The following is a 13555-nucleotide window of genomic DNA, read 5'->3' as shown; positions in this document are numbered from 1 at the left end:
CAGTTTTTGGTACATTTTGTACCATATTTTTCCATGCTGCTGTTACACATCCTCTCCCTATTTCTGCTTAAATTAATTTCCTGCTCAAAGTGGGTTGCTATCTGCAAAAGCCTTGCCACAAAGGGCTTATCTGCTAAAATTTAGGGTGGGTTGAATCGCTCCTTAACTCTTTCCTGACACGAAAAGACAATTTTAGTATTTCCAAACCCATTTGAGTGCTTTTGAGCTTTTGTTTTCAGAGCTGAGCACTCGATGTCGGGTGCAGCAACACTTGCCTCTCTGTCCTCACCTTCTGCTCATCTGTCCCCTTTTGTTTCACATCCCTCCCAGACTGGGGCCTCCCCAGAATGAGGTGAAACACTTTATTTTTTTGAGGTGAGGAGGACAGGGAGTGCTTGATATGGGAAATGCCACTGCAAGTGAATTTTCCTTTTATCCCCGTGGTGAAATCTGCGAGCTGAGCCCAATATCCCTGGATGGTGCAATGGCTCTGTCCCTCTTTTCCCACTGCTGCTGTCTCCTGGAGCAACTTCTGGCTTCCTGGCCAGGAAAAGAGCTTGTCCCAGAGGTGGCTTTTGCCACCATCACAACCTTGGATATGGGGATGTTACACTGGATTGCCCAGGACATTATAGCAACTTTAGAGAAAGCAAAAGGAATATATGAAATGTAAAAGCATAGCATACTGGAACATGGATTAAATGTAATTTTTATTTTTTTTTAAACTGCCGTTTACACGCAGTGGAGCTGTTTACCAGTGGCCAAGCTGTTCTCAGAGCTGGCTGTTTGCTCCTACAAGAAAACATTTTGGAGGAGGGATACCTTTGTCTGGCAGCATATCGCCAACAAAAATCAAAGCACCATGTGAACGTGCAGGAGACAGCTGCTGTTTATAACATCCCCACATTGTTTGGGGCTGCTGTCCTGGGAAGAAAGCATGGGAGGAAAGAAGGGTCTAAGTCGTTTTTATCTGCTCACACAAGCAAGATTTGTTGGTGACCTTGCTGGGGAGCAGCAGTTTCTAATCACGAGTGTTAGGCTCATGGTTGGGCCCTGCTGGGGAAGAATTGCTGAATTTTGGTGTATTTGCCCTATTTGGATGCACAATTTCTAGGGGAATTTTGTTCTTTTTCTGAAATTAAAGACAACCATATCTGTGCCCAGCCAAGCCAACTCCCTGTGGACCCATCCCAGTGGGAAACAGCCCCTCTTCTTTTTTCCAGCCTGCATTCTGCCCACTTCACCATGCTGAGATTAATTTCTGGTGCATTCACCAGCTTTTTTGCATATTTTACTATTTCTTTACCCCCTGTGATGAGTTTCCTACAGTGAAGTGTTTGTTTTGGGGGCCTGGAACAAAGCATTGGGGTAGGACAGGGTATACAGCCAAGAAGCAGGACCTGGCTGGGTTTTCATCTCACCTGTGTTAAACTCCTGTGTTGCAGAGGAAGTAATTGCAGCTGGGCTGTAAAACACAGGCTAGAGAAAACAGCTGATGTGAAAATAGGGACAAATGCATTCTGTCTGTCCTTTTGGGGCTACAAGGGCTGATTTTGGAGGTCAGGGAAGAATGCTCAGCTTCAAGCTTGAGGTCCAACATAGCCAGTATTGCAGTACATGGAAATGAGGGCTGCTAGAGATAACACGGTGCAGGATGGAAACTCCCTGGGACTCAGCCATGTGTGAACATTTTTTTTCCTTTTACAATTTTTAAAAATGGTTTTACTCTTGCAGGGAGTTTAGCTTCTGGAGTATTTCATTAGAGATAAAAGCAGTAATGAAAATGATAGCATTTTCACTGACTAAGATGATTAGTACCCTTTCCTCAGTGTAATAGCAGGAAAAACCCTCAAAACAAGCAGGTCAAATTTCCTAAATTTCTCCAAGCTAAGATGTGGTTTATAGGGTGAGGCTGGGGGGTCCATCTGCCTTTGCAGATTTACAGCTGCAATTCAGCTGGTGCAATATCACAGTGGAGGCTCCTGACATGCCATGGGGTAACCCCAAGGTCCATGTCAGTGTATGATGAAGTGGGTTGTGGCATGGGAAAGCGCTGCTTTTAAAGACCAGATTCCAAAATGGATCTAAATTATGAATGGTATGAATTTTCCTGCGATTTCATCCATCACTGGCAAACAAATTTGTGCTTGGGGGGTGGTGTGGCAGGACGGTGTGTGTTACAGGTGTCAGGTGTGAGACGCATGTGTGATCTCCCCCCAGACCCCAGGTGCTAATGGGGTGTGCAGTAAATGAGGGGCCACAGGGGGATTTAGAAGGATGGACATTCAGACAGGCTCCAGCTCTCCCTCTTCAGGACACTTGGTGAAAGCAGAAGTTTAGTGTGAGCTGTGACTAATCCTGGACCTCCCCAAACAGATAAGGGGCAGTGCAGGTGCTGCCGTGTGATCTCAGCTTCCCTAATCAGTGTTGAAGAGGATAAGGAAAGACAAGGAAAGTGTCCTTGGGGAGGCAGCACATGGAGGAGGAAAAGCCACCAAGGAAGTAAACACAGGTGTCATCAGCCCCAAACAACGACCTGCCATGGCTATAAAAATCACCGGGCTGAGACTTCATCACCACCTTTACTTTAAAGGTGCTGGATCTGCTGGACCTCTGCAGAGACCATCTCCAAGTTCCGGGACTTCCAGGACATTCAGCCAAGGATTGGTGAGATCTTATTATTGGAATCCTATTCCTTCTTTCCTTTGCTTCACCCTCTCCCGCATCCCTTCCCCGTTCCCTCCCCGGGAGCCGGTGGCCTGCGGCAGCTGCCGGCTCGGCTGCAGCCTCCCATTCCCACCTTTCCCTTCCCTTGTACCCGTGTTTGGTATCCCCCCGGGTGGCTTTTCAGAGGGGTGGGTTGCAGGGTCACAGCCTTGCTCCGCGGAGGGGTTGGCAGTGCTGGTGTGTTATGGTAGTTTTGCCCTGAGACAGAGCCGTCTCAGATCTCGTCCCCTTCACTATGATGAGTGACATCGTTAGCAGCTGGAAGCTGGAGCAGTTTGTGCTCCAGAAGTGTCTCCCCCCGATTTGGTCACCAGGGTCCTTCCAGGGCCCAGATGCTTACCAGCAGCTGTGCCAGCAGTGGGAGAGCTGGTCGGAGGAGAACAAAAAGCCCAAACCCACAAATAAGTGTAAGAAGCGAGCGGCTTTGCAAGGTTTGCTGATGGTAGGCAGGGAGTTGTCCAGATTGCTGAAGGAGGCTCTTGAGAATGTGCAGAACTTGGAGCAGGCCAAGGAGGAGCTCAAAGTGCAAGTGGATAACCTGCAGGCAGAGGTGCAGGGCTTGTGTGGGGATTCTCTGCGGAGCGCGGTGGAGATCACCCGGCTGGAAAACAAGCTGGGCTATGAGAAGCAGAAAACAGAGGAGCTGAAGAAGGAGGTTGGCAAGTGGATCGGGGAGACCCACGATGCTCAGAGCGCGGTGCGGGCAGTCCTGCTGGACGTCCAGCGGGATCGGGGCACGGGTCCTGATCACAAGGTGTGCCATGCCAAGATCCAGGAGCTGGAGGCAGAGCTGGGGGTCTCCAGGGGCATTGTGGCTGCCATCAAAGGCAAGAGGGGCCCGCTCGGGAATGGTGAGGGGGAGGACTCCCTGGACCCGCACCCGCCCCACTATGATTATGAGGATGATGTTTGGGGTGCCAATGTCCCCACCAGGCCATCCCCCTATGCTCCTCTGCGGGAGGAGGTGTGCCAGCTGCAAGCTGGGGAGGCAGAGGCTTCCAAAGATAAAAAGGCTCCCCACGATGAGGCAGTCAGCCATGTCCCACTGCAGCCCATAGACACCAACAGGGCTGTGCTCTGGTTTACCCCTGAGCAGCTCAAGACAGTGGGGAAGATGCTGGGGCCACTGACAAAGGAGACAGCGATTAACTGGCTGTCCAGAGCCCAGCGTCTGCCCAAGTGCCAGAGTGGCAACTTTGTGAGTGACCTGATAGACATTGTGAGAAAGTGCATGAAACCAGATGATTTTGCGGCACTGCCGGGGGATGTGCAGATGGGCAATGTCCAGGATATTGGGGATGTCCAGCTGGCCGTGCTGAAGGTGTTCTTCCCTGAGGTCAATCCCTTAGTTCTCTTCCACCAGGAGAAGCAAAACCCCGAGGAGAGGCCCGATGCCTATGTTAACCGTAAAAAGATGCTCTACCGGATGGCTGGGCTGCCTGGCTCAAAGGACTACCCCCTTGATTTTGACAGGCCTGAATTCAAGGAGCCACTGGTGGTGGGGCTGACACCCCCACTGCGGGTGATTGCTGGCGGGGATGCGGCCAAAAAGCCTCTGTCAGAGCTGGAGCAGATCCTGACCCAGAATTTTGAGCTGCAAAAGCAGGCATTCCCAGGGTACATGTTGGGGGGGAAGAAAGGGAAAACCTCGGCCATGTCTTTTCAAAATGCAGGGATGAGAAAAATGCAAGGAGACAACCGGAAAGACCCTGATGGCAAGGGGGGGTTGGGGAAGGAGAACCAGCAAGGGCTGAGGTTTCAGAAGTCTAACCCTTGGCGGGCTGAGCTGAGGAAGCGCTTGATAAAATACGAGAAACAGGAGGACATTGACGGCTTGCCAGATGCGGAGCTCTTCCAAAAACTGGCCCTACACGAGGCCAAAAGGCACAGCAGCTCCCACCCGATTGACCCGGGGGCTAAGGCTCAGCAATAGGGCTGCCAGGCACCCGCATCGCCCCTTTTTGTGGCACCGATTAAGACCGATTTGTGGGGGCGCCTGATAGTTGATACAACTATTGGAGGAGGGGTGCTTGGACAAGTGATGTTAATTGATACTGGTGCCTCTTATTCAATTTTGAATATGGCCCCCGGCAGAGCCGGGATCTTCCAAACCTCTGAAATTATTGAACTGACAGGGCCGAACGGCCAGAAATCCTCAGTGCCGTTCACAGGGCCCATACCCTTTGAAATTGGGACTGCCAAAGGGTATGAAAAATTTGGAAAAATGGAAATGAAAGGCAAGCCAGGGATTTTAGCCATCTCTGCACTGACAAAGATGGGAGTGGTGGTGGACCTGGCAAACCAAGCATTGTTACACTGCCCACAAATTGATTTGCCCGTCATCCCGGCAAGCCACAGGGTGATGTCAGTGAAAGCCCCTGAGATGCTAGTCCACCCTGAGTGGGAGCCCCGGGTGAAACGGGTCACAGAGCCGTTCCCTCAGGTCTGGGCAAGGAGCAAGCTGGACTGTGGGCAGATTGATGCTGCCGTGGCAATCAAAGGGCCGGATCCACCTCCTCAGCTTCAGCCCTGGTACCCGGCTGAGGCTGAGGACAGCTTGTGGGACACAGTCAAAACCTTGCTGGACCAGGGTGTGCTGGTGGAGCAGCAGAGCACCAGCAATGCCCCAGTATGGCCCCTGAGGAAAGCTGATGGGAAAACATGGAAGCTGACAGTTGACTTCAGCATCCTGAACCAAGTCAGCCCAATGCAGACCTCCACAGTGGTCAAGTACCCCAACATCATGGCAGCCATCTTCCAGGGATCTGAGTGGTTCTCGGTGCTCAGCTTGACCAGCCCATCATTTGCCATCCCCTTGCACCCTGAATCATGGCACAAGTTTGCCTTCACCCTTCGAGGACGGCAATTTGCTTTCACTAGAGTCCCTCCAGGTTTCCACAATGCCCCTGCCATCTGCCACACCCACGTGGTGAGGATGTGGGAGCAGCTCAGCCACCGGGAGAGCGTGCTGTCCTGTGCTGGTGAGGTTCTCATCCACACCCAGACTAAGGAGAAGAATCTGGAGGTGCTGGCAGAGGTGCTGGGGGCTATCCAGAAGACAGGCTTCAGGATCAGCCCTATGAAGGCCCAACTGTGCTGGAAAGAGGTCTCCTTTGTGGGGGTGACCCTGGGGGAGGAAGGGCGCTCACTGGAAAAGCAGAGGGTTGAGTTAATACAGAAAATATCGGCACCCTCCGATGTCACCACCCTGAGGTGCTTCCTGGCTCTCCTGAGGTTGTGCCGTGAGTTCATTGAGGGCTATGCAGAGAAAGCAGCCCCCCTCTGCCACCTCCTGAAAAAGAACACCCCCTGGGAATGGGGGCCAGAGCAGGATGAGGCAGTGAAGGCCTTAAAGGAGAGTGTGGCACAAGCCCCCATGCTGGCACATCCTCTGCGGGACAGGCCCTATGTTCTGCAGCTGGCTAGCACAGGGAGGGGGCTGCAGGCCACTCTGGGCCAGCAGCACAGTGCCAACTTGTTCCCTGTTGCCCACGCCTCACGTCTTCTGACGGCAGGCGAGCAGCAGTTCAGTGACTATGAGAGGGAGGTTTTAGCCCTAACCTGGGCCCTGCAGCACTGGGAGTACCTGATGGGGTCATCCCCAGTGCTGCTCAGGACCTCCCGCACCCCGGTGAGGTACCTCTTGTTGGGAAAGGGGGATGAAGGTCCCCTGTGCTGCCCCAGAATGGCCAACTGGGCGTTGGCATTTACCAACAAGGAGGTCCCCGGGGACCCTTCACCTGGTGCCTACAGGGTGGTAATCAGTGGAGAGAGGGATGGGGAGGAGGCAGGGGTCTCCCTTACTGACCCCAAGCCACCACAGGCACCCCTGTTTGAGAGCAGCCTCAGCCTGGAGGAGGCCAAGGAGAGAGGCTATGTTGTGTGGTTCGTAGATGGGTCCAACTACCATGAGGCAGGCGTGCCCTACACGGGCTATGCCGCTGTCAACCCAGGCACTGGGGAGGTGGTAAAGGGGAAGTGCCTGCCGCACTCCATCCAGGCTGCCGAGCTGGTGGCCGTCATGGCTGCCCTGGAAAACACGCCGGCAGACCAGCCCCTCGCCATATTTTCAGACTCAGGTTGGGTGGTGCGTGTGGCGCTGGAGTGGCTGCCCCTCTGGAGGGAGAGGAACATGCAGTCTGCCGATGGCAAGCCTGTCACCTATGCCAAAAAGCTGCTGTATCTTGCCAGGCTGGCAGAGCAGAGGGCGTGCCCGGCCCAGATCATTAAGGTCAAGGCCCACAAGAAGGGAACCCAGGAAGCCAAGTGGAACAAGGAGGCAGACGCCAAAGCCAAGCAAGGGGCAAAGGAAGGGCTGATGTGGAAGGCCAGCAAGATAGCAGAGAATGGCCCAGTGTCGGTGGCTCCTGGCAGGCAGTGGGAGAGCGTGGATCTGGTGGGTTTGCAGGCACAGGACCCCAGGCTCAGGGAGTTGGCCCAGGGCAGAGAGTACAAAGGATGCAAGGTGTGGAAAGACGTCTCGGGGCTGATCCTGGCACGGAGGGAGGGGGCAGATTTCCCAGTCTGGGTGGTGCCTGAACTTGTCCGGATAGAGCTGGTGGCCCTGGCTCATGAGCAGGGGCATCTGGGGATAGACAAGACCATGGTGAGGCTGCAGGGCGCTGGGTGGTGGCCCGAAATGAGAGAGGATGTGGAGAGGTATGTCAGCAACTGCCTGACGTGTGCAGCCAACAACCCCGATGCCAAAATGGCCAAAGCCATCCTGGGCCACCAGAGGGTTTCTGGGCCATGGAGCAAGTTGCAGATGGAGTTTATCGGTCCTCTGCCCCAAACAGCCCAAGGCAACAAGTACTGCCTAGTGATCTGTGATAGCTTCACCAAGTGGGTGGAAGCATTCCCAGCTCGAAACAACACGGCCAGTGCAACAGCCAAGATCCTGGTAGAGCACATCTTCTCACAGTGGGGCATCCCAAAGGAGATCCACTCAGACCATGGCCAGCGCTTCATCGGAGAAGTCACAAAAGGGGTGTGCCAGGCCCTGGGAATCAAGCAAAAACTTCACATCACAGGGCATTTCCAGAAGCCCATCTCAGCAGAGGGTCCCAACCAACCACTGAAGACAGCACTGAGGAAGCTCGTGAGCCAGCAAAGGAAAGACTGGGATCGTAAGCTCCCACTGACCTTGCTGGCGCTGCGGGGGGGCCTGGCATCTCAAGGGCTTTCTCCCCCAGAATTTCCTCCTGCAAGAGACCCGAAGCTTCTGGAGCACTGGTGGCAAGGAGGGGAGCCCCCAGATGAAATGCAACCCCGAGTGCTGATGGACAGGTGGGTCCAGGACATACTGAGGACGGTGTCAGCCACCTACCACCATCTCGCCTCGGTGCAGGAGATCAACATCCTCAAGATGGATAAGCAGTTGGGAATGCTGCTGCGCCCCATGGAGTGGAACATGGGGGACCTGGTAACATACCGAGGGGTTAGAGAGAAGAACCAGGTGCTGGAACCCCAATGGATGGGGCCTGTTAGGGTTGTGAACAAGGCCAGCCCCTCTGTGTACCAGGTAGAAATCAGAAAGGGGGCAAAAAGGCAGGAAAAATGGTTCCATTCTTCACAATTAAAAGCATGGAAGGGAAACTAACGGGGCTGGAGAGCCCGCCTTGCTTATGTTTTGCAGATAAAAGAAAATGGAAGGCGATTGTGACCAGCGGGAAGGGCGAACTTCGTGGCATCACCAGCCCTGTTTGTGCTGCGGGGAAAATGCTTTCAAATTTGTGATTGCAGGATTTACTTTGCTTTCTGGTATGTGCATTGTGCTGAGCACCCAGTGTGCCCAAGCCACCCATCAGCACCTTGGACAAAATGTCATTCATTCTCACTTAGAAAGGCACCTTGACACACAGGTCTCAGCCCAGCACAGGGTTAGGAGGCACACAGAAGTTGGGACTGATTGGCCCTGGTCCCAAGCTTACATAAAACACACAGGAATCATGGGATCAAATTCTAACAGAAGCTTAAATTTGTCAACAGTGGTTATGCATGGGGCAGAGGTGTATTTGGAAAATGAGTGGGGCTGGGATAGCACAAACAGACTTCCACAGCTGCTGGGGAGGGTGGGACAGAAAATAAAGGTGGGGTGCAGGGTAATTAACGGATCCACTTACCAGCGAGTAACTCAAATCTCTGTAACTGAAGTAAAAGCTAAGAAGAATCAGAAAAAAATCTGCGCTGTGGAAAAATTGGACTGCTGGTACAATTTTACTTTGGTACAACCAGTTGTTGTGGTCTGCCTCTGGGCACACAACAGTGTGGGGCTGTCCTTTAAATTCAAGATCAGTACCACACCACCTTCCTTTGCTGCCATTAAGATCTCAAAGTGCCATTTTTTCACTTGGCATGCAGCCCCATATGTTGAAACTGGCAACCAGGTAAAATTGGAAATTAAATACTCCCAAGAAAGTGTAACTGACCCAATGCAAATTGATGGCACCACTGTGACTGTCACAGCCCCTAACAGCCGCAAGTGGATCATTCCATTGCACTGCCTCCGTGAGAGCAAAACTCTTGATAGATCTGAATTAGATGCAGAGGCTTCGTGGTATAATCAGTATTATGGACACTGCCCACACCTGATCATAACCTTCCAGGTGTGGTGTCAAGGAAACCTGAGTATTGAAATGTCCCCTGATCTTGGAGGAAAGTGGTCGATAGGAGGCCCTGAAGGATTTAAAAAAGAATTTTCCATGCTTGCTGTCTTGCCCCCTTTTGTTTCCAAAATAGGTCCTTATGTAGTGAAGCAAAATCACATCCAGGAGCTGTTGACTGGGCCTGTCCGGTCACTAAAGAAAGTGGTGCTGTCTCTGTCCACTGTTAATATTTCCTCTGTCAGACCACACTGTGCCCCTTTCCTGTCTACTCTCCACGCTGGCTGGCTGGCATGGCTCCACAGCCGCTCCATCCAGGCCACCCGGGCCAGGAGAGACCTGCTGGCCACTGCACTGGGAGGAGGAGGTGCTGGGCTGGGAGTCCTCAACACTATGAATGCTGAGGTCTTGGCCAACAAGCTGGAGGCTGTCACCTCAAACGTGCAGAGCCTCCTCAAGCCTCTGAATTCATCCCTCTCCAGCCTCGGGATGGGGCAGTGGCTTGTGTCAGAGGTGTTGCCCACCTGGGAACAAATAAGTGAGAAAGACCATCAGGTGCTGTTGCAAGCCCTGGGCATCGAACAAAATAACGTCTCTCTTGCTCTTAGCTGCATCCAGGCCCAGATGTGGGTGCAGAGTGTCATTGCAGGTATCCTGAGAGACGGTGACAACGGCGTCCTGCCCACTGAGATCCGAAAGATCGTGTGGGACGCGGCCACAGAGAAGGAGCGACAGCTCCAAGCCTGGTGGAGGCTCGTCAACTTCACCCATGACCAGGCTCTCAACGCAGTCATTGCCCACGTCCTCACTGTGGCCGAGGCTCGCATCGAAAAGGTCTACCCTATCGTGGCCCTGGGGGTGAACACAAACGGGTCTGTGGTCTACCCCCTGGACCACCGCATGTGGGCCAGGGTGTCTGATGGGAAGTGGCAGACAGTAGATTTGGAAGCCTGCATTTTGGAGAGGGGGCTGGGATTCATATGCGAAGATGATGCCCTTAAGGCGAGCGATGTGTGCTTTGACACCAAAGAAGGGGTGTGCCACTTTGAGATCAACCCCCAGAGCAGCAACAAAACCGTGTTAGTGTATGTAGGCAAGGGCTGTGTGTGCTTCAGAACAACGTGTAAATACGTGCAAATTAATGAAGCTTATAACAAGACCGTGTTTAACGACTCAAATATGTGTGCTTGCAATGTAGCTACTATTAGAGGCTGTGATTTTGTCTATAAACCGCCTGTGTTTACTAGCCAGTTGCTAATTAGAAATTATACCTTGTATCGTAGTATAACCCCGACCCCCATCGGTATGGATTTGTCCCTTGTAAAAGAAATGTTAGAGCATGCAAATTTGCAGCAGCTGCTAGAAAATGCCAAGGCTGAAGGCAAAAAGGTCCTAATAACCGTTCATCATGATGGTAAAGTCATAAAACAGATAATGGAACGAATTAAGAGGGCGGGAGAACACCACTGGTGGGAAGTTTTTTTTGGCTGGTCACCCACAGCCGCTGGCATTTTCAACGCGCTGCTGCACCCCGTTGTAGTTATACTGCTAATGCAAATCTGTGTGTGCTTTGCCATGGTAGCCACTTGTTACTGGATGAGGCAGGTGAAGGTCTGCATCGACAACCAGCTGAAAGGACTGGGGCTGGCCAAGCGCCTCCTGCCATAGTCAAGGGCAAGACTGGGTTGGCCTCTGTGTTTGCCACCAAGAAGATCTTTTGGCTCCGCTGTTGGCTGCAACCCAGTAGGCGTTGAGCGGTGGGGACACACGCCATACCAGACCTTGATGTGAGGGATGGCCTTCTCTGTCACCAGAGGGCCATCCAGGAGGGGAGGACAGGCCAAAACCCTGCAGTCATGCAGGCACGAGTCACAGAATGGTTGAGGTTGGAAGGGACCTCTTGAGAGGTTTCATTTAGTCTAAAGCCACCTGCTCAAGCAGGGTCACCTAGACCAGATTCCCCAGGACTGTGTTCAGCTGGGCTTTGACCATCTCCACAGATGGAGACTTCACAACCTCTCTGGGCAAACCTGTTTCACTGTTTGATCACCCTCGTAGTAAAGAAGCAAAAGTTAGCATAAGTAACGTGTTTTTGAACCTTTCATCCCCAAATGCTAATGTTATGAAGCTGCTCTTGTGTGATTTAAGAGTCCTTAAGCCAAGGAGATGGGGGCAAGAAAAACCAAAGACAGTGTCTTTGGAAAGAAAGAACAGAACAGAAACACCTGAGCTTGGAAAAACACCCATTGAAGACATCTGGGGTGTGAACAGCCTCAAAGACTTGGAAAGATCGTAAAAGATGAGCAGAACAGAAGACCCTCTAATCACCATGGACTAAGGAGCTGAATCCATATAGACCTTTGCAGCAACTCCCTCCAGGTTCCCAAGACTCCCAAGACGTCTGGCCAACGGATTGGTGAGATCTTGTTTTTGGAGCCTGGACATCACTGCTTTGATTTGCTTTTCTCAGTTGTGCATGTAGTCAATAAATCCGTCTGTTAGAGAATACACTGTCTGTTCAATCGCCGCCTCTCAGCTGCTCACTACCCAGGCTTGTAGCTTTGACTACACTGGTAAAGAGAAATACTGGGAAAAAGGAAAATTGTGGGTTGGGGTTTTTTTGCTTCTCTTTTATAGGCCCAAATCCCTCACTCGCTTTTTGTCTGCAGAATATTCACTCAAACATAAAGGTTTCTGCCTTGGGCTGGGGCTCTGAGCTGGTGCACAAACCCACCCCCTCTCTCACTCTCCCTCTACCCACCTGCATCTCTCCCCTGCCTCAACACACCTGGGGGGTGGGGCTCAAACAATTTTAAAACATTGGCAATTTCAAAAACTAGATTAACCACCTCATTTCCAGCCCATGTTCAATTTAATCTCAGAGGTGCAGCACTCTCTGAGAATGGGGCAGGACAGAACACAGACAAAAAGCCCTTTGCAATTCAGGCTGAAATAAATAGATAAAGTCCTTTAACCCAGCAGAAATTGAGTTAAACCTGGGAAATTAATCCAAAACCCACGTTTCACAATCGCCAGGCTGAGAAGTGCAAAGAAATGGCATAGGTGTTTTAAAGAAATGCAAAGCTTTGATAAAGACACTTTGCCTTAAAAATACATATCATAACACAGCTCATGAAAATATGAATAAATAAATAATGGTCTAAAACCACAGAAATCCATATTTTCCTTGCCAGGAACCACAAATACATCCCCTTCACCCTTGGGATGGGAGGCTGAACTCTCCCTCCAGCCCTCCCACCTGGCTGGGCAAGGGCCAACCTGGTTCCCTCTATGCTTTGCTGCTCCCTTCAGTTTCCCCATCACAAAGCCTCACAGAAAACACATGGTTATTTTGGTTAAAGCACCTTTCTTACTTGTTAACACCTCACATACTTAATGAGAATTAATTTCTCAGTGAATATTACGCTTTTATACAAAGACTTTACCCCTCAAACCTATTTTGGGAGCCTGCTGGGGAAAAACAAACCACAGAAAATTCACGTTATCCACTCTTCAATCCCAAACCTTCTCTGTGAGAGTGGTCCAGCAGTGATTATCCCTGGGATGATGGTGTAGCCATAGGAAAAAGGGTTCCTACACCTACACAGAGGTTTTAGCTGAGCACAGACTCTTGCACATGTCCTCTGCAGCTGCACCGAGCTGCTCCCTCTGCACAGCTGGCTCACGTGTGCACGTGGGTTTGGAAAAGTTACAAAACTGTGAAGTTTTGCCCCCTTTACTGTCATTTGTTTATCACCACAAACCAAGGAGGGAATTTTTTAACAGTAGCAGCACTATTGCCGTGGCTGTGACATGTTTGGGGGGGAAGGACCTCAGGCTTTGTCTGCTTTTCCAGCAGTTTCAGTTGATTCCAAAAAAGATTCTATCCAAACTTGCCTGCTGTTCCAAGTTAAATGGGTGATACAACTGGATTTATTCCCTGGTGTTTTTGTCCCTATCCTCTCTGCTCTGGGGCATAGGGGATCCTGTCTGTGCAGTACAAGCAAGCTGTGGCATAGAAGCCCCTGACCCATCCACAATGTTCTCACTTTCCTTGGTTCCAACTAGGCAGATGAAAGAGGCAGTTTTCAGCTCTAGCCCAGCCTGGCTGCCTCTGCTTCAGACTATAAGCAGGTCACTAGCCTCACTGACCTGGCCCCATGGCAGTAATTCAAATTAAATTCTGAAAAATTAGGAGTTAAGGGGCTGATGAGAAGCAGTTTTGA

General features: G+C 51.5%; 2 protein-coding genes across 2 annotated transcripts; both read left to right on the top strand.

Annotated features, from left to right (window-relative positions):
* The first annotated feature begins 2493 nt into the window (after nucleotides 1-2493).
* Nucleotides 2494-11835, top strand: LOC146438671 (uncharacterized). Its single transcript, XM_085059529.1, has 3 exons — nucleotides 2494-2512; nucleotides 2594-2667; nucleotides 8363-11835. Exon 3 carries the CDS (start codon nucleotides 8373-8375, stop codon nucleotides 10995-10997), a length of 2625 nt encoding a protein of 874 aa, XP_084915655.1. The 5' UTR covers nucleotides 2494-2512; nucleotides 2594-2667; nucleotides 8363-8372; the 3' UTR covers nucleotides 10998-11835.
* On the top strand, nucleotides 5003-8326 carry LOC146438672 (protein NYNRIN-like). The gene has a single exon (XM_085059879.1). The coding sequence runs from the start codon at nucleotides 5003-5005 to the stop codon at nucleotides 8324-8326; it is 3324 nt and encodes a 1107-aa protein (XP_084916005.1).
* Nucleotides 11836-13555: the final 1720 nt, after the last annotated feature.

This window comes from Lichenostomus cassidix, chromosome 4, assembly GCF_008360975.1.
Source record: "Lichenostomus cassidix isolate B80296 chromosome 4, HeHo_3.0, whole genome shotgun sequence".
Lineage (NCBI taxonomy): Eukaryota > Metazoa > Chordata > Aves > Passeriformes > Meliphagidae > Lichenostomus > Lichenostomus cassidix.
This window is presented reverse-complemented; position numbering and strand designations above follow the sequence as displayed.

What these genes read in the sequence shown, in the direction of transcription:
- LOC146438672 (XM_085059879.1), top strand. Translation starts at nt 5,003, where the DNA reads ATGGGAGTGGTGGTGGACCTGGCAAACCAAGCATTGTTACACTGCCCA.
- LOC146438671 (XM_085059529.1), top strand. Translation starts at nt 8,373, where the DNA reads ATGGAAGGCGATTGTGACCAGCGGGAAGGGCGAACTTCGTGGCATCAC.